At 47.4% G+C, this 20512-nt stretch overlaps 2 protein-coding genes across 3 annotated transcripts; one reads left to right on the top strand and one right to left on the bottom strand.

Moving 5' to 3' along the window:
- The first annotated feature begins 9025 nt into the window (after positions 1–9025).
- LOC119354978 (recQ-mediated genome instability protein 1-like) lies at positions 9026–18927 on the top strand. 2 transcript variants are annotated; one of them, XM_037621748.1, is made up of 9 exons: positions 9026–10201; positions 10962–11132; positions 12170–12315; positions 12790–12923; positions 13476–14056; positions 14452–14562; positions 14640–14768; positions 16289–16458; positions 18800–18927. In XM_037621748.1, exons 1-8 carry the CDS (start codon positions 9170–9172, stop codon positions 16451–16453), a joined length of 2469 nt encoding a protein of 822 aa, XP_037477645.1. In that variant the 5' UTR covers positions 9026–9169; the 3' UTR covers positions 16454–16458; positions 18800–18927. The 2 variants fall into 2 exon arrangements, with proteins under 2 accessions (XP_037477645.1, XP_037477644.1); XM_037621747.1 differs by lacking the exon at positions 18800–18927 and having other exon boundaries at positions 16289–16671.
- LOC119354979 (11-beta-hydroxysteroid dehydrogenase 1A-like) lies at positions 17382–19647 on the bottom strand. The gene is made up of 6 exons (XM_037621749.1): positions 19128–19647; positions 18841–19033; positions 18622–18707; positions 18411–18542; positions 18134–18298; positions 17382–18040 (listed from the first exon to the last, which is right to left on the bottom strand). Exons 1-6 carry the CDS (start codon positions 19476–19478, stop codon positions 17747–17749), a joined length of 1221 nt encoding a protein of 406 aa, XP_037477646.1. The 5' UTR covers positions 19479–19647; the 3' UTR covers positions 17382–17746.
- Positions 19648–20512: the final 865 nt, after the last annotated feature.

Here is a 20512-nt window from a genome sequence, read left to right as displayed (position 1 = left end):
AGGTATTGAAGCTAACCCGGCCAAAATCTGAGCTTTGTCACAGTTGGCTACCCCAACAGACCTCAAACAAATCCAAAAGTTAACAGGATGTGTGGCGGCTCTAAGCCGCTTTATCTCCCGCTTAGGAGAAAAGGCTTTACCCCTTTATCGCCTCCTCCGGCGCACCGAACACTTTGAGTGGACGGACGCTGCCACAGCCGGATTGGAAGAAATAAAGGCCATTTTGGCAACCAACCCAATCCTGGCCGCGCCAAACATCGGCGAACCAATGCTGTTGTACATTGCGGCAACCCATCAAGTTGTAAGCGCAATGCTCGTCGTCGAACAAGAAGCTGACGGACATAAATTCCCTCTTCAAAAGCCGGTACACTATGTATCCACTGTCCTCACTCCATGCAAATCACGGTACCCACATTATCAAAAGATAGCCTACACGGTATTCATGGCTTCCCGGAAGCTGCGACACTACTTTCAAGAGTGTTCGATTACAGTAGCCTTGGAAGTGCCACTTAATGATATTATAAACAACCGCGATGCTACGGGCCGGATTGCCAAATGGGCTATTGAGCTCCTCCCGTTCGACATAACATACAAACCTCGATGAGCCATTAAGTCGCAAGTATTGGCCGACTTTGTTGCCGAATGGACGGAGGCCGAACTCCCTAAAGAGTACGGCGCATACTCCAATTGGACCATGCACTTCGACGGTTCTAAAATGCTGGCTGGTCTAGGGGCTGGCGTCATCCTGACGTCCCCAACCGGAGATACCGTTCAATACATACTGCAAATATTGTACACAGACTCTAACAACGCAGCCGAATACGAAGCCCTGTTGCATGGTCTTCAGATGGCAGTCTCCATGGGCATTCAACGCCTGGAGGTGCGTGGGGATTCAAACCTTGCAATATCCCAAATAAATGGAGACTTTGACGCCAAGGATCCGAAAATGGCGGCCTATCGAAATGCCGTCCTAAAAATGTCAGCTCGGTTCGAGGGGCTCGAATTTCACCATGTGGCTCGGGAAAACAATCAGGCGGCGGATATCCTCGCTCGCATCGGCGCAAAACGCGATGCGGTCCCTCCCAACATCTTTCTAGAAAGGTTGTTCAAGCCATCCTTAGTATGGGAAGGAGACACCGGTAACCATAGTCCGGACCCGGCCAAAATGCCCGATACCGAATACTCTGACACAATCGGAGGCCCCGCCACCGAAATCACACCTCCAGCCCACGTAATAATGGCCATTATAGCCCCGTGGACAGAACCATTCCTGGCCTACCTAACTAGGCAGGAACTTCCGGAGGACCAAAATGAGGCATGCTGCATAGTGCGGCGATCTAAGGCCTACATGGTCCACGAGGGAGAATTGTATAAAAAAAGCACTACCGGAGTCCTTCAAAGATGCATCTCCGAAGAGGAAGGGCGAATCCTTTTAGCAGAAATCCACACCGGACTCGGCGGTCACCACGCCGCAGCCCGGGCTCTTATAAGTAAGGCCTTCCGTACAGGATTATATTGGCCAACGGCCCGGGCAGATGCACAGGATTTGGTCCAACGTTGCGCCGGTTGCCAGCTCTTTGCAAATCAAAGCCACATGCCACCCACCGCCCTTCAAACAATCCCCATTATGTGGCCCTTCGCGGTCTGGGGGCTTGACATGGTTGGACCCCTTAAAGGGGGAACCCACAAGGAAAAATACTTACTGGTCATGGTGGATAAATTCACCAAATGGATAGAGGCCAAGCCCGTTAAAACAGCCGAGTCCGGACCAGTGATAGACTTCATATCTGGGGTCGTACACCGTTATGGCGTCCCCCATAGCATCATCACTGACAATGGCACAAACTTCACAGCCGATGAGGTAAAACTCTGGTGCAGCAAAATGGGCATCAAGCTCGATTATGCTTCAGTCTATCATCCACAAACCAACGGCCAAGTCGAGCGAGCAAACGGTCTTATAATGAGCGGCATTAAACCCAGATTAGTGCGTTCCTTAACGGAGTCTAACACGCACTGGGTAGAGGAGCTCGACTCTGTACTCTGGGGGCTACGGACCATGCCGAATCGTAGTACCGGATACACACCCTTCTTTATGGTGTACGGCGCAGAGGCGGTCTTGCCCTGTGACATAATTCATGACTCACCTCGAGTGCGCATGTATGAAGAAAGAGAAGCCCAGCTTGATTGGCAGGACAGTTTGGACACCCTGAAGGAGGAGCGCGACGTAGCCAAAGCTCGTTCTGCATTTTATCAGCAACAGGCTCGCAGATACCAAAGCAAAGAAGTACGGGCCAAAACTTATAACATTGGTGAACTAGTTCTACGCCTGCCGGATAAGAAAAAGAACAAGCTCGAGCCCAAATGGGAAGGTCCCTTCATTATTGACCAGACCGGTGGAGCGTACCGACTGCGGGATGCATCGACTAGTCCACTCGAGCCGAACCCATGGAATGCGGCCAGGCTCCGAAGATTCTATGCCTAGCGCCGAACCCTATGTCCGTCCCCTCCCTTTGTCCATTTTTTGCATGTACATTATCTGTCTTGTTTTTCTTTCTTCCTTTCTGTTATTATTTCTGTAGGCCTTTGAGGGCCAACTTGTGCCTCTCTTGCACATTATAGATGCGCTAGCCGCGCTCATAATACCTAGGGCTTCTTTCTCATAAGCTTAATTATTTATCTGGGCCTCAGGCCCCGAACATGTTTCATGCTTCCGCATGTACCTTTTTCGCCATTATATGCATCGATATGACTTAAGTTTTGGCCAAGCTGGGTTGCCTGGCTCTTGTATTTATGCCCTACGTTCCCGTTAATTCGGCTAGGGCATAATGGGAGCACCTCTGCGATTGTTACTGCCGGGTCAGCCGGATGTGTACCTCAGACTGGGTGAAGCCAAAAGCTAGCGTTCTTAAGGGAATATTCGGTCGGTGAACAAAAGATGATTTTTATTTATTGTCCATATCTGCCCCCAGATGTTTTTCTTGCGTTTCCTATCGTAGTCCGGACATGCACTTTAGGGCATGCTTACCCAGGGAAAGGAACCCTTAACGAAACTATTCTCCCTGGGAGATGTTTCTTACTACCCATGTAATATAACATAACTAGTTGGGCACTTGTCTGTTCAAGCACTTATGACCCCTACGCCTGGTCTCCACACATGCCCCGGTTCTTATATAACTGCGCGGGTATTCGGATACACTCCGGACTATCGAGTCCTGAGGTTGAAGCGAAAAGGTCCGCCAAGACAAATGATCTACAATCCGGCTAGAAGGCATTATACATGTAACTTCCATTACATAGTCATGCAGACTGACTAAATTCCTCTTCTATACCATCCAACAGGCGGTCTAGCTTACAATCTTGTTGGGAATACTTTGCGGCTAATTCTACTTGCCCATAAACTAAGCTAACGGGGATCTCTTTTCGGCCGGGCCCCATAGGTCCGACCTCGGCCATGTGATTTGGGTCGGCCTTGGTATATCGTGTCTTCACCATGGCCCAGGCTTCTCTGGCACCCTGTCGGCAGGCTGATATCTTCCATAATCGGAAGCGCCGCCGTGCTCCCTTGAGCTTCTCCGCAAGCTCTGCAACACCCTCTGGCAGGGAGACGGATGGCCACAAGGCCTGGGCAACACCCTGCATCACCTGCCAAACTTGTTCGTGCAGATGTGACAGCTCGGATAGAAGATCCCGCGGACCCGGGCATTTCCTCCGCGGGACGACCCGTCAGCATACCTACAGACATAACACTGTTAGTCGGCTTCTTCGCCGAACTCCTTTAAAAGGATTCGTTCAAGCACTTACTGAAAATGCCGCGCCAAAGCCTCTTATTCTCCTTCTTGGAGTCTGCAAGCTGGCCCCGAACGTCTTTTAGTTCCACGCTCAGCTTAATATTGGCGTCTTGGAGATTGTTTTTCTCCCGCCTAACCTCAGTCAGCACGCATTTGCCAGCCTCTAGCTGTCGCATAACATGTTGGTCCTCTCGATTTTCTCCGGATTCATCTGCAACATCTGTTGTTAGATCTGCAGCCATGCCGCACATTATATGGTAACCATCATTCTTTAAAGTAAATGTTACCAGCAGGTGACTTTTTCGGTTCCTGCAATGCGGCCACAGCAGCCCGCAGTTGGGTCTTGCATTCCTCTAGCTCCTGTGACAGCCTAGTATTCTTCTCTGTAAGAACCTGCGCAATAAAGATGATCCTTAAATCAGTTCTGCTAACTGTTTCAAGTCTCAGGGGCTACTAATACATATAAATCGTCAGATTTACTTACCCGTACATCCTTTACATACTGATCTGTGGCTCTGGCTAGACCATCTTGAGCAGCTCGGAGGTACGCCTCTCCATAATTGAAGGCATCAAATGCCTCTGGTGAGAAACAAGCGTCACGGAGTACGGCCCGGCGGCGCCTATGATTCATGGCGCTTTCCACCTTTGAGTTTGTAGCGGATAATCTATCTGCATCCTCTGTAGGGGGATTATTCGGCGCCCGCCCCATATTGGCTTCCGCCTCTATGTCCGGTCCTGGCGCCCGGCTGGTGGAAGCGTGATTAGTAACATCGCCGGACATATTCCGGCGAGCGTTTTTTCTGTTAAAGAAACACGGGCGTCATTATATTTCGAGAAAGACGACAACCACAGAGCGGGGTTTGTTATACCTTTGCGCCGGCGTCTCCGTCCTGACCGCCTTCCTTTTTGGCCTACCCGGCCTCGGTGCCTCCTATTGGCGCGTTGCTGCGGGTTCGGCAGGGCGTCCCGAATGCCTTCCCTGTAAAAATGCCATGTGTATATGGTGGGTGAAGTGTCTAAAAGGGGATCCTAGTTTTGGAGTTGGGATTTTTGGGTTTTCTTACGTGCGATGCAGGGAGCAGTCCAGGATAGTCGGCCGTAATGGCCACCATGGCATCGTCGCAACTTAACTGATAGAACTGCCGGTCTATCAGCTCCACGAATATAACCGAATCTTCTTCAAGTCCGGAGTCGAGGGTCCGGTCAGGGTCCTCTAGTTGTGGAGAAGGGCTGCTGACCTCCTTTATGGCTCTTCGCAGTTCCTGCCGCAAAGTGGCAAGGTGAATACTTACGACAAAGAATGCGGGAAAAATGGGAGTAGGGAGATATAACTTACCCAGCTTGGAGGATTGTACATGGAGAATCCATCCCGTGGCTTGATGCGGGTGAACTCCTCTTCCTCACCCTTGAACATTTCGGACAGAATTTTCGCCAAAGCGGCAGCATTGTCCGGACCCTTACGCCCGCAGCGGGTGGCGTCATCCGCCCCGTTATAACACCGCAAGGGGTGCCCATGATATTGAAGTGGTTGCACTCCCCGCATTATGCAAATCGACATAACTTCGATTACTGTCAATCCTGGTCGAGCCAGTGCTTTAATTCGGTTTATCAGATAGAGGACTTCTCCATTGTCTTCCACTTGGGGGCTCCGTGGGCGCCAACTTCGGCGTTTCTTCAGAGGAGCATTGTTGAACTCAGGAAGACCCCGCCGAATAGGGTTCAGAAGGGGAACGTCCTCCATATAAAACCATTCTGAAGGCCAGTCTTCGGGTGACTTCTTCGGAGTACCGGACAGGTATCCGATATCGGCGATGCGCCATATTTCGGCTCCGCCCACTTGATAAAGTGACCCCCTCTGTGTGCAAGGGACGAGGCAAAATAGCCTTTTCCACAGCTCGAAGTGAGCCTCGCAGCCCAGGAACAACTCGCAGAGAGCCACATAGCCGGCCATATGTAGGATGGAGGCGGGGATGAAATTGTGTAATTGGAGGCCGTAGAACTCCAGGAGCCCGCGGAGGAACGGATGAATTGGAAATCCGAGTCCCCTTAATAAATAGGGAACAAGGCAGACCCGTTCCCCCATAGAGGGACAGGGAAAGCCCTCCACTTGCTCCCCGCCATTATAGGTGGCAAGCCCGGCTCGAACGGGCACCATGTACGCCGGAGGGAGAAATCCCTTAGTCTGCAGTTCGACTAAACGACTGTGCGGGACTGAACACCTCTCCCAATCACCGGGCTTAGGGCTTCGGGGTGGGAGGAGAAGCTGCGGAGGTCGGCCATGCTGGAATGGATCTTTCCGGAATGCGCTCTGATGGACTCTCGCTGGAGGAGGATGGTATGGATCGGATCTAAGGATCCCCATCCCTTTAATAGACAATTTATTTATCTGGCTAGGGGGCGAATGTAAAAACGCCCTGGCACCTCGTATTCATTCGACGCGTGGGAGAAAGCCCTTATTGGGCACATAAGCCAAGAGGTCCAAAACATTTATGGGCCCGGACACTGCTTTCCAAACGTTCGAAAGATGGAGAAGAACCCGCCTTGCAATGCCGAAGACAATAATGCGCGCCGGACTCATCGTCATTGAAGCCTGGTTCGGGGGCTACTGAGGGAGTCCTGGATTAGGGGGTATCCGGACAGCCGGATTATATCCTTTGGCCAGACTGTTGGACTATGAAGATACAAGATTGAAGACTTCGTCTCGTGTCCGGATGGGACTCTACTTGGCGTGGAAGGCAAGCCAGGCAATACGTATGTGTATATCTCCTCCTTTGTAACCGACCTTGTGTAACCCTAGCCCCCTCTGGTGTCTATATAAACCGGAGGGTTTTAGTCCGTAGGACAATAAACAATCACACCATAGGCTAGCTTCTAGGGTTTAGCCTCTCGGATCTCGTGGTAGATCAACTCTTGTAATACTCATATCATCAAGAATAAATCAAGCAGGACGTAGGGTCTTACCTCCATCAAGAGGGCCCGAACCTGGGTAAAACATCATGTTCCCTACCTCCTGTTACCATCCGCCTTAGACGCACAGTTCGGGACCCCCTACTTGAGATCCGCCGGTTTTGACACCGACACCAGGTGACATTAGGCATCTTGCCCACCATGGCGCCTCCGCACTTCGCTTGCTGTCCGACCACCACCTTTGGTTTGACATTGAAAGTCCTCAGCCACAGGCCGAAATGGGGCTTGATACGGAGGAAGGCCTCGCACACGACGATAAACGTCGAGACGTTGAGGATGAAATTGGGGGCCAGATTATGAAAATCCAGCCCGTAGTAGAACATGAGCCCGCGGACAAACGGGTGGAGGGGAAATCCCAGCCCGCGGACAAAATGAGTAAGAAAAACTACCCTCTCATGGGGTTCGGGCGTTGGGATGATCTGCCCCGCATCTGGCAACCGGTGCGCGATATTCGCGGCCAAATATCTGGCTTCCCGTAACTTTTTGATGTTCTCCTCCGTGACGAAGGAGACCATCCACTTGCCTCCTGCTCCAGACATGCTTGAAGTGGTTTGAGAAGAAGAATGTGAGCTTGTGCGCTAGAGCTTGAGTGTGCGGGAATGGGTAAGCAAGGAGGAAGAAGGCGTGGGTGAAAAGAGTAAATCCTTGTCCCTTTATAAGGGCGGAAGAGGCGATGCGTCTCCCCACTTGCCTGGTAAAACCGCTTATTCCCCAGGCGCCGTAATTGATGGCGCGGATGGGTTACCCATGTCCGTATTGATGAGAATTCTGTAATAAGGGGGACACGATCTCTGCTTTGACAAGACGTGACAGAAAAACCATCTCGCAATATGCGCAGTGCTGGTTGAGAAAAACGGTTCAGATAAGGACCGGGCCATGACGTGATGTTGTGCTACCAAAACGTGTCAGCAAATTAGATTTATGGAAATATTATTCTCTTTACGGTGGGGTGTGGAACTTGTTTTGCAAAACCGGACACTATCTTTGTGTTCAAAAATCTTCCATGAAGTATTTGGAGAAGAACCCGCCTTGCAATACCGAAAACAATACTGCGCGCCGGACTCGTCGTCATTGAAACCTGGTTTAGGGGCTACTGAGGGAGTCCTGGATTAGGGGGTTTCCGGACAGCCGGACTATATCCTTTGGCCGGACTGTTGGACTATGAAGATACAAGATTAAAGATTTCGTCCCGTATCCGGATGGGACTCTCCTTGGCGTGAAAGGCAAGCTAGGCAATACGGATATGTAGATCTCCTCCCTTGTAACCGACCTTGTGTAACCCTAGCCCTCTTCGGTGTCTATATAAACCGGAGGATTTAGTCCGTAGGACAACATACAATCATACCATAGGCTAACTTCTAGGGTTTAGCCTCTACGATCTCGTGGTAGATCAACTCTTGTAATACTCATATTATCAAGAATAATCAAGCAGGACGTAGGGTATTACCTCCATCAAGAGGGTCCGAACCTGGGTAAAACATCGTGTCCCCTGCTTTCTGTTACCATCCGCCTTAGACGCACAGTTCGGGACCCCCTACCCGAGATCCGCCGATTTTGATACCGACAACGACCTTGGCCGCAGCCTCCCTCCTGAGCTCCTCGACCGGAGAAGGACTGCGCGATCTCTTGCACTGCGCCGCGACGTGCCCCGACAGCCCACACCGAAGACAAACGACCTCATTGGTTTAGTCCTTCAAGAAGTGACCTTTCGTGAGGCACCGAAAGCACTTGTCACACATCTCCGGCAAAACTTCCTTACGGGACGGCGACGAGCGGCGCAAGACAGGCGCGGGCCGCTCCCCATCGCGCCGCCGCCGCCACAGGGACTTCTTGGAAGCAGGGGCCTCTTGCCATTGCGAGATCCGCCTGGTCGAACTCGCCACCGCGCCCACCACAACCGGCACCGCCTGCACCTGCTCCGCCGCAGAACTCTCGGAAGCCGACGAGATGCCCAGCCCGAAGACAACCGGTCGCTCCCCATGAAAGGACGAGGGCATTGAACGCGGGCTCTCCGTCATGGCGCGCACCGCTAACGAGGGGAGGCGGGGAGCGGAGGGGACGGGGGTGGAGTGGCGCGCCGGCGAAAAGACCGGATCCGGGGTAGTCGCCGCGGCCGGAGTGACGTACGGCGGGGAGATGGACGCCGGCGCCAGAGTGACGCACCGCGGGTTCTCACCCCATCTAGCACATTCTCTGCGCCACGCATCAGTTCGTTCCCTCCTTAGACCTCCAGTCCAAGGGACCTGGACGAAACAGCCGCCCCGACAGCGTCGACGTCCAAACAAAGCTTTTGCAGATCCTCCCGCGCTGGAAGCCCGCAACCCGCCTCCAAAATTTCTCCAGGGAAACCGCCCCCAAAACCCTCTCCCCCGCTCCCTTCCTCCGACCAAACCGCCCCCAAAATTTCTTCGAGAATGGGGCGCCGCAGCCTAATCATCACCGACTCCGACGAGGAAGATGCCGCGGCCACTCCTGCCTCCGCCTCCACCTCCGTTTCCACCGGCGGCGGCGGAAGCGTCGGCCGCCCCTCGTCTCAAAACCCCAGCCCCTTCCTAGCCCCCTACACATTACCGTCCTCGCCTCCCCCCTCCCCTCCCGTCGAGATCTCCGATGACGAGGAGGAGGTCGATGAGATCCAGGACCCCGACGAGGATCCCGCGTTCGGCGACGCCCCCGACGAGATGCGGGACTCTGACGGGGACTCCCTGTTCACCGACGTCGCCGATGACCTCTCCCCACCACCTCCCGCTCCACCTCAATATCCTCCGCCCCAAACTTCATGTCCACCTCCCGCTCCTGCTCCTGCTCCCGCCGTTCCTTCGTTCCGAACCCCAACACCAACCCCGCCTCCCGCATCCACTCCTCCGTCCGGAACACGAACCCCAGTCCCACCGCCGGCCGCCGCACCTGCTCCGGCCCGAACCCGAACTCCAATCCCATCGCCGGCTGCCGCACCCACTACTGCCCGTACCCCAACCCCAACTCCACCGCCCGTTGCCGCACCCACTCCTATGTCCCGAACCCTAACCCCAACTCCACCGCCGGCTGCCGCATCAGCTCCTCCTGCCCGAACCCCAACGCCAACCCCACCACCTGCTGCCGCGCCTGCTCCTCGGCCTCGAACCCCAGCTCCAACCCCTCCCTCTGCCTGGACCCCAACTGCGACCCCGCTCACGTCCTCGACCCCATCGTCCGCACTGAGTGCGCAGCTGCGTCCGGTGGATGCGTTCCTGCGGCGACTCGGGCTTCGTGTACGGCCAGAGTGGCTTCAACAGTGTGCTGCCGGGTTGCCTGGGTTCAACGGCCATGGCGGCACTGAAGTGCAGGCTAGACAGTGTTTTGAGCAGCTCCTCTTTGCCGACATGAACGAATGCGGCGCTGGTGTGCTTCCGGAGGGCGTCGGGTCTATGGAGTCCGCCATCCTCGATGGACCATTTGTGCTACAGGTTGTAGTCCCCTTATAATTCACTATTGGATGATTGGTTATGATTTTCTTTTCGAGTTGTGGATATCAGTACTGCTTTGGTGCCCCCCCTGGTGCAGCATAGTTATGCAATGTATAGCATGGTTTTGCTCTGGTGGATACTTCAGGTTGGTGATGGCAATGTCTGCAATTTGCCTCCATATCTGAGCTTCTAATTTGAGATCCATCTGAAATAAGACGTTTATGTTGGAACCTAAACCTTTAGTTTACTTGCTTTACTTCAACTTAGTGACCGCGTCACAAAGGCGCAATTCCTTAGTCAGAACTTTGGAGTATCGTTCTTTGACACATGAAGGTGATTGCTGGCCGCATAGAATGGTTAATATTGTTGAGATTGCTGTACTAGTAAAGTGCAGGTTATGCATTTTGGTTCATCTAAGTTATCTGTTTAGTTCTCGGTCACCAGTGTGTCAGGAAAACAATCCTAAGCATCACGGGGTCCTTTTAACTTAACCCAATCGCATGCATCTTCAAGGTAGTACTGTAGTAGGACTGATGATCTCTTTCCTTCTTTCTTTGTAATGTGATATTATTCACATTTATATAATCAAAGTTGAGTCAGTACCAGATTGACCTTAACTTAAGGGCCCATGCTAGTCGGTAGAAGAGAAAGATTGCATTGCTTATATGGTTGGTCCAAATTATAAAGGTGTAGATTTGTCATGTGCAGATTCAGGACCGTTTCATGAATGTAACCATCTAACCAGCTCTGTGTTTCTTAGGTTGATGAAATTGCCAATATGTCTGCCCCTTTAAGGGAAAGATATCGTGATGCACATGCCGGCCCCAAACGATGTTTAAAGTTATCAATGACAGATGGCATCCAACGCATATATGGAATGGAATACAGGCCTATCAAAGACCTGGAAGTTCTTGCTCCTGCTGGTTTTAAGGTCATCTTTCAAAATTTGATCTGCTCATTTTTCTGAGAAGTTTGTCTTGCCTTACGATTTTATGTTCTTTTCTTAGCTTATACTAAAATGATGAATTTCCACAGAACGTGCTTACTTGTGTTAGGATGCATTTGGCATGGGAATATACTCTTCACATACTTGTGTTCATGGCAATAGTATCAGGCAGTAATAGGATAAAGTTAGAATATTATTTAAATAGGAAAGAGATAATATTGAAGATAGAAATCGAAGTAACTAATATGATGGTGCCTATGCTCCGGTACCATTTTGACTGTTTTGTGCAATTTTCATATAAAATCAATTCACATATTTACTTTTGTAGCAGTTGAATACATTCATCACCCTTAATGTTCCACCCAGCAATAACTAATATGTGGAGTACTACGCAATTACCTTCTCATGGGCTATTAAACATTTGAACTTACATCTGGATTGTAACATGAATGTCTACATTTTTAATCAAATACTCCCTCTGTTCCTAAATATAAGTCCTTTTAGAGATTTCAATACGGACTACACATATTTAGGAACGGAAAAGGACTTATATTTAGGAACGGAGGGAGTAGATGTGAAAGATAGGACCAGGCACTCCGCATGCATTCAGTAAGTTTTTTCTCTACTTCTGTGATACCATTTGTAAATGTTGGGAAACATAGAAGTATGGTGCTTACTCCATGTGTGGAGTGTTGGTTGGTGCTGGCAAAGATTGATTGCAGTGAAGAAAACTCAGAACTCAGTTGAGAAACCTGGCATTCTCTGAAACTCATTGGTCATACCATTGTCTGCATTTTTTAACTAGCATCCTCTTATATAGCGTTTTTTTCTTGAGACACCCTGTACACCGAAATGGCAGACGCACTCTTTATGTACGGGTATATCATATATATAAGTGATATATGATTACAAACAATAGATCAGGTAAATGCCAATGAGTGTGCAGCATGAGATTATAAGACATATTTTTCCCTATCTTAATATTTGTACCAACAGCTTGTAACTTTCTTTACATATCTCAGATTGTTATAAGGAATGTGCACATAAAGAGAGGGCTTCTTATGTTAGTCCCTGAGGTTATTGAGATTCTTGGTGGGGTAGTTGATGAATTGGAAGCAGCACGTGTCAGACTTGTTTCTGAAGTAAATAAACCACCTCGTGGAAAAAGGTATGTACTGTCCTTGTCCATCAGTGAACACATTAGATCTACGCAGATGCAATTTCATTGCGAGGTATATTGCTTCACCTTGTATTTTAAGCAAGAACTCGACAGTTATTTATGGAAGTGTCCGGTGAATTAGATAATTTAAAATGCAAACACTTCAGCTGAGGATCTTTGGCTGCATCTCTTCTTGGTCAGCAAGAGTCGCAGCTCACAGCCACAATATCATTTTTGTATATTAAGTACTTAGCAAGCTTCATTTTCTTTCATTTTGTTTACATATCTTTCTATTATAACTCCCAATTTTGTAAACTGAATAATAAATGCTTATCCAATCAGCCACATGCCCTGTTCTTGCAGTTTTGCTATTCAATGTGTTCTGTTCGTCACATTTCTTTACAAGCTGCTAGTTGTTTGTTCATATCTTGGTATATTTATTGTTCTAGATTCCACATGTATGTTCATGTGTTCATGCTGCAGGAAACAAGGTGGATTACCTTTGTCCTCCAGAGCCACCCTAGCTGCCTGGCCACGTAATGTAAGCGCTGCAAATGGTGGTGAGCAAGGCATCTCAATTGCAAGAACAGTAAACCCCTCTCATCCAACAGGATTAGGTAATACTTCTATGTTTAAGTAGACTCATTTTTATTAGATGGAGTCGTAGATGTTAGAGAGGCAACTGAATTACTATGGATGATTATCTTCTTTGCCAGCAATGTGTAAGTAGACACATTTTTTTGTGTTATCACCTTGATTTTGTGATCGATTTACCTGCAATTAATTACTCCTACCTGTGAGTCTATGCTGCTGAAAGAGACTGTATATTCTTTTACTCAAGTGGCGATACAGGTGACTGAATATGCTCCCTATCTGCTGTAGAACTCCATTATATTCAGACACTATGGCCTACTTATAATTGCTTAACTGCTTGTTGCAAATATTTTGTGCATGACCACAGTTGCCTTACCACACTTTCTTAGAGGTCCTCCTGTTGTATCGAAAATGTTTTCCTGCAATTCTGTCATTCTTGTGGCTCAATACTGTGTCAAAGAAAGTCGATTTGTCAAGCAAGTTGCCCTGTGTTTCAGTTTACATTGTTTAAGATCTTAACCTTCCAAGTATTTATTATATGATGTATTCATGCTTCATTGTTATTCAATTCACAGGTAATGGCTCTCAAGTTGGTAGAACTACACAAACAATGGAAGAAGAGCGTGTTAACCATCCTGTTGTAGTAAATGGTGTCCGAGCACAACGTCAACATTTCCAAGAAAACACTATGCAGGACCGATCTACTTCTCTTACTGGGAACAACGCAGAGGCTTCTGCACCTGCTACCTATAGACATGAACCCCAACAAAGCACTAGTAGAATTGCACGAACTTTGGTAGATGAATATGTTGACCATCCTATTGTGGCGAACAATGTTGACGAGCAAATACAACGTGTCCAAGAAATCACCATGCAGGACCAAGCTACTGCTTTTACTAGGAGCAGAGGAGAGCCTTCTACATCTACTCCTTGTGGTGGGTATGATTCCCAACAAAGGGCACATGACATTCATGCAACTGGTGCCAATGGTGCGGAGGCTGCACGGCCTTCAACTGTTGATGATAATACTGGTCAGATGGAACATCCAGTCATTCTAAGTGGTGAAAATGAAAAACCTTTCATATACATTTTCAACTTGATGGCACATTGGACCATAGAAAAGGATACAAGACCCTACATTCAAGGAAAAATTAAGGTTCATTTACTACTTAGTACCTTTTATTTGCAGATTTAGCTGTCCTTGACCTCCAGCCTTTTTGTCTACATTTTTTTACATAGAACTGTGTCCATTTCATATTTCATGTTTGATCAAAATGCTTTTCAACGAGTTCAAGACTGGCGGTAGATTTTCCTACATGTATATTTATTTTCTGTCATTTCCAGATTGGATTTTCTACTTGCAGATTTAGCTATCCTTTCAAACCTTTTGTCTACAAACTTTTACATAGAACTGTGTCCATTTCACATTGCTTGTTTGATCAAAATGTTTTTCCATGAGTTCAAGAGTGCTGGAAGATTTTCTTACATGTATATTTACTTTCAGTCATTTGTGCAAAATGCAAACGTTGATTGGTGACATAACTGCTACAGGGTTTGATTACCTCTGTCAAACGATTTCAATTTAGGAATCGCAGAGAGTACGAGCTTCTTGTGTGCATAGATGATGGAAGTCAAATTTCAGAGGCCTTTGTTGACTGTGCTGTGAGTATATCTGTTTTATTAATAGTTTCCTAGCATGTTTACTCAAGATCACAACCTTATCATAACACATTACACAGATTGTACGTAACATAATTGGCCACTCATGTGAGGAGGTTTCAACTGCCGTTTCTGATCCAACCTCAGAATCGTACATCGCTATGAAACAAATTCTGAGTGGATTTCAGCATTATTTGGAGAAATTTGAGGTCCCCCCTCCCTCTTTCCCTCTCATAATATTGATATGTATCTTTATTAATACCTTTGCCTTATGGTCCTTTCTTACTGGCGTGACTAATAATATTAGTTTCAATCGCCTCTGCATCTGTTGTCTGACTTATAGCTAGGACAAACAGGGCCCTCCTGATTAGTATGCTCTGGCAGATAGAAATAAAGTAAAATGTAAATAAAAATCTATTTGAGACTTTTGCAGACCATTTTACAATGTCAAGGGGATGGCAATGTCTTACACGCACAAGAGATTTTAGGTCGAATGTCTTATAAGTATGCTCCTAGTTTGACAACATTTACATTTCCAAGTCGAATGTCTTTTGTCACTTAATTAATAATGTGTCGATCAAATTTTCACCTGATATTTCATGGCATACTAAATGTGTACTGTGTGAATGCTGTAAAAAATATAAATAAAAATTGTTAGCTTTTAAGCGATGAACCTTAAGTCTTAGTGCACCTAAGCCCCTTCGTGCGTCCAAGTCGGCCCCGGAGGGGAGTGAAATGCCACCGGAGATCCTTTTTGGCAACACTTTGGTCTACAAGCTGAATTTTGTGAGGCTTATAGCCTTCCAACTGTTTGAGCTTGCTTTAGATAAGCCTTAGTTATTTTGACAATTCCAGTCGATAAGCCCTTAAGCTAAATAAGCCCCATAACTTTTAAATCAAGTTAGGTTAAGCATGTTCAGATTAGTACATAGCAATTCAGCCTGCTAGTTGTGCTATATAATATCTGCGCACTTACCATTCATGTTTGTAGCTGGACTTCGGTTGATGTTTTAGAACTGTTGAAGTGTACTCCCTCCGTCCGGTGAAAAATGTACATATAGAAATTTTAGGACAAATTATGGAGTGGAGTGAAAAATGCATTGAAAATGTGCAAGCCATCAATTTTCTCCTCTTTAATTACCCATCCCCCAATGAACTAAGTGCATGTAAACATTAAGAAGACCATGTGTAGAATGTTATTGGTCTTGATTACCGTGTGATGAGAGAAACATTTTTTTCTACTTTAAAGTGCATTAGGAAGATAGAAGTACACTCTTTTATGGACAAATTTTAAATTCAAATGTACACTCTTCACCGGACGGAGGGAGTATATGTGGATTGCCTAGTCCTTTTCATCAGTTCGGACTTTTGATTGCGTTGGCTAGTGCATGAAGCTTAGCAAGAACATTTTGCTAGTGCTGCAGTTACCGCATAAGCCAATACTACTACTGTCATTTGGTCAGTTGCCTCTTCATATTGTACTGGTAGTAATTGCAGGTTTTCTTTGAAGCTATTCCTCTCTATATATATTGGTGGCAAACACTTCAAATAGTGTGCTACTACCTTGTATTCATAATTAGGGAAGAAGTATGTTCAGACCTTTCAGCGCATGGACCATTTGGATTACTTTGAAAAATCCGAATTCATTTCATATGATTTTAGTTCCTCGTTTTTTATTTACAACATCTTAAATCTCGAAGGTGTGTATGTTTTCCCCCATCAATTGTAGGGTACAATGCATATTGAGTACAACGGACAATCTTCTCGACCTATCGTGCGTGAGATGAACGAAGGTTGTTCGACTGCTGATGCATGGCTCCTGCTTCAGAGGCTGAAAACGTGTACGGCTCAACGGCACATCCGAAATTTGGACTTTATGGATACCACTCCGTGATTATGGTCAGCCTTTTTGCTCGGTTAATGCAAAAGCTACATCGTCCTGATCTTGATATGCTAGGCTAGTAGGCTAAGTGCACTTGTGAAGTTTTCAGCTCTAGGCTTAAGCAGCACTCAGTTCCTCGTTTTACATCTTTGCTTCTGCTATAAAATGTGTTCATTATCTCTGATTCATGCAGTAGCTCTTGCATTATTTTTCATCTTCTAGCTCTTGCATTATTTTCCATCTTCTATACGTTGGGGGATTGGAACTAAGTAAAAAACAAAAACAGTTTGTTGTCACAAGGATAATAAAATATGTCAAATTATTGAAAAGACAATTCAAGAATTCACCTAGCCGTCAAGAATCCCTCTGTCCGAAAGAATGTACTCCTTCTGTTCCGAATTACTTGTAGTAGGTATGGATGTATCTAAATGTATTTTAGTTCTAGATATATCCATTTCTGTTACTTGTTATAGGTATGAATGTATCTAGATGTATTTTAGTTCTAGATTTATCCATTTCTGCGGCGAGTAATTTGGAACGGAGAGAGTAGAATGTTTTGTACTCCCTTTGTCCGAAATTAGTCGATGTTCAAATGAACGTATGTCGTACTGAAATAGTGATTAGGTCTAGGTTCCTGTAAATTGTTTGTGTTCGAACGTCCTTCCATGAGCTGGTTAGATCACCTCTCCCACCCCCACACACATATATGACAAGCCGCGGCAGAATTAATAAATTTGACCTTAAAGTGAAAGTATTTCACAAACTAAACTGTTTTTGAAAATATTTCACATCGCTGACCTTTTTGTGCAGCTCCTAACAGTAAGGCGCTGCACTCTACTGTGCAACTCCTTACAGTTAGGCACTGCACAGTGTAGTAGCTCCTTACAGCTAGGCGGTGCACAGTGTGGCGCCTGTGTGTTAGGCGCTGCCAATAAAAATGTAGCGCCTTGCTGTTGGGCGCTGCACATTAAAGGTCAGCTGGGTGAAATACTTTCAAACATAGTTTAGTTTGTGAAATAGTTTCGTCTTGAGGTCAAATTTATGTTTTTTGCCTCAAATTCCCAATTCGGTAACTCAGAAGTGGAAGTTCCATGCACATTGCACCAAGTAGTGATGTCTTCTACGGTGTCCACTGGATTTCAGACGAAAAAAAAAAGTACTGTGATGTTCTTTTCCACTCTCAATTATTACGGACCATGGGACATACTAGTACACAAGCATGTTTTAGTTGGACAAAGCTTCATCTTACTACTACGAGACATCGTAGTGGGCTTCTTACATCACAACGGGCCGATCCAGCTACTTTCATCTGGCCTGAATCTCCGGCGACCGCAGCGAGGCCGTTTGGGTGAGCCAGCGCACCCCGGGCATGTCGAGGATCTGTCTTCCCACAGTGTCGGTCGTTGCAGGGCGCCCCAGCGTCTTCACGGTCAGGAGCCGCGAGCTCCAGGCCAAGATCTCCGGGAAGCAGACCCTAAACAGGTACACCGCCATGTACCACCTCGGCTCAAACACGTACCTCTGTCCCCGGCACACGTCCTTCACCGCCGTCTTTGCGAAAGCGGCGACAGGCTCCGCCGGTGTCGGCCCAAGGATCGCCTGCAATGATCACAATTATGGCTACATCAACAACATGAAATGATATGATGCTACCGCGGTCGAACGATAATATCGTGTGGCAACTCGTGTTACATCTCTTTCGTCTTGGTCAACTTTCATCTCGCCTTCCTTGGTGAGCATCTTCCCCTTTGTGATCTCTGACTCGACCACCCCTGGGACGATCTCTGTAATGCGGACTTCCCCACCGAGCTCCATCCGAAGCGTGTCGTAAAAATTTAGCGCTGCTGCTTTGCTCGCCTGCCATGCAAACAACAGTCATTTTGCATTAGCAACCACATTGTACCCGTGCATTTCAACTGTTTATATATGCTAGCAAGCAAGCGTGTAAGGGACTCGTCTGAGTAGAGACATTGTAGAAGGTGTTCCTTCCGATGAACATGTAGGAGGAGTTGGAGGTGACACCGACGATCCGGCCATGGGTTTTCTTCAGGTGAGGAATGGCATAGCGAGTTGGGTACACATGTCCCCAGAAGTTGATGTCCTACATGCGCAGAAAAAGGTCAAGTTAATTCGTGCCCTAAGTTTGTGTGAAGAACTGAAAACGGCATGTGGCTGTGTACCATAAGTGTTCTGAAGTAGTTCACGTCCTCCACCTCTTGGAACTTGCAGACCTGCCAAATCGACGCGTTGTTCACCAAGTGGTCCACTGCAAATATCAAGCGCGTCAAAAGACAGTTCCAGTTATCTGAATGCACACTTCTGTTTCAAGAAATTTCATGTATCGATATTTGGCTGCAGATTGTGGTGCCATATACGGATGCCATTCAGCTCAGACTTACATCTTCCAAAGTAGGCAACCGTGTCGTCGATGAACTTTCGGCAGTCATCGGGCTTGGAGACGTCAGCCGGCAAGACAAGGACGCTGGGCGAGCCGAGCGCGGACGCGTGGTCGGCGACCTCCCGGAGGCTCGCCTCCCTTCTGGCCACCAGCGCCAGGCTGGCTCCTCTCTTCGCGTACTCATACGCCAGGTGCTACACACACAAGCAAGAAGCTAGCTAAAATCTACCATATGTAAGAGATGAATCATCTTGGAGAGATCTACAATATATATATATATATATATACCTCGCCTATGCCGGAGGAGGCGCCTGTGATGAGGACGACCTTGCCGGAGACGCTGTCGGGGAAGACGGAGCCGAGGAAAGAGGCGGTGAGCCTGTAGACGTAGTAGGGCGGGAGGAAGAGCACGAGCAGTGCGGCGAGAGCGAGCTGCAGCGCTACGCCGGCCAGCCTGCCCATCAGCATCGTCATCGGCGTCCTTGCCGACAGGTATTTTTTGCAGTGTGTATCCCTACGACGGCGGACCTGGGCACCAGCGTTGCATATATGCCGGCAGCTGGCAGGCAGGATCCTCCTTTGCGGTGCGGTGCGGTGCAGGAGACGCGTGGAGAGGCGAGAGGGCATGCTGACCGCCATCTCAGCTGCTACGTGCCGGCGCTGGGGCTACGTGGCAACCACGTTTCGTGCTTCATCTTGCCGTCAGACGTCGGTCTGGTCATCTCGGTGACCGCATACACAGCGTAAGTAACGTGAGCATCGTCGATTGGAAAAAGAAGCCCGTTGTATGCTCTGTTTCAGTTTCGAGTTTCCAATGCACACCCATACGTTTCCAGCACTGAAAACAAATCTTCTTTCTAAACCTCCCATTTAAAAGAACAGAGTTTTTTGTTGTTGTCGTCGTCATCGAGAGATTTAAAAGTACAGAGTTTTGTTGGTAGAAATAGAATCGGGGAAAAAGTTTGTGAACAGCCGGTTGATCCGACACCGTGCGTCCACCGTCTGGAGCGTGTGACGCGTGTCCCATGCGTGGTCCGTGACTACATCTTTACTGTAATTTTTTCTACAACAACATTCGTGTTGCAAAAGTACCTTTTATAACAATATCGGTGTTACAAAAAAGTGGAGACGTAAAAAAAATATGCAACAAGACACGTATTGCAAATAATATACGTAACAAGATCTTTGTTGTAAAAAAATAAAAATAGCATAAGACCTCTGCTACAAAAAATACTTTTGCAACACTAATCTTGTTTCAAATATTTTTGCAACAAGACTTGTGTTACAAAACGAAACTTACAACACATCTCTATTTCAGAAATGAGGACAACATTAAGCCACGAGATACAATGGAATCTTGTTGCAAAACAAAATTTGCTCCGTTTCACAAATGAGGACAACATTAAGTCACAAGATACAATGGATCTGACGATTCACAATCTGATGGATTCTTTAAAAAAATTTCATCGATTGACGCGTAACACGGTCAAAAACAAATTTTGCAACACAACACATGTTCACTCGTACAACACGTGCCCCACGTGACATGTGCGCGTGACTCCTTGTGACCCTCTAATTTTTCTGCAACAACTTCAATGTTGCAGAAGTTTCTCCTGTAACATAATATATGTTACAAAAGGATGAAGACAATTTTTTCAACAAACCTCGGTTAT

The sequence above is a fragment of the Triticum dicoccoides genome, chromosome 2A, assembly GCF_002162155.2.
Source record: "Triticum dicoccoides isolate Atlit2015 ecotype Zavitan chromosome 2A, WEW_v2.0, whole genome shotgun sequence".
Classification (NCBI taxonomy): domain Eukaryota; kingdom Viridiplantae; phylum Streptophyta; class Magnoliopsida; order Poales; family Poaceae; genus Triticum; species Triticum dicoccoides.
This window is presented reverse-complemented; position numbering and strand designations above follow the sequence as displayed.

Excerpts from the sequence above, each read along its gene's own strand:
- LOC119354978 (XM_037621748.1), top strand. The coding sequence starts at position 9,170 with ATGGGGCGCCGCAGCCTAATCATCACCGACTCCGACGAGGAAGATGCC. Across the intron at positions 10,202-10,961 it reads ATGGACCATTTGTGCTACAG|GTTGATGAAATTGCCAATAT; the intron begins GTTGTAGTCCCC and ends TGTGTTTCTTAG. Across the intron at positions 12,924-13,475 it reads CTCTCATCCAACAGGATTAG|GTAATGGCTCTCAAGTTGGT; the intron begins GTAATACTTCTA and ends TTCAATTCACAG.
- LOC119354979 (XM_037621749.1), bottom strand. The coding sequence starts at position 19,478 with ATGGCGGTCAGCATGCCCTCTCGCCTCTCCACGCGTCTCCTGCACCGC. Across the intron at positions 18,299-18,410 it reads GAAGGAACACCTTCTACAAT|GCGAGCAAAGCAGCAGCGCT; the intron begins GTCTCTACTCAG and ends TTTGCATGGCAG. Across the intron at positions 18,041-18,133 it reads TTGACCAAGACGAAAGAGAT|GCGATCCTTGGGCCGACACC; the intron begins GTAACACGAGTT and ends TGATCATTGCAG.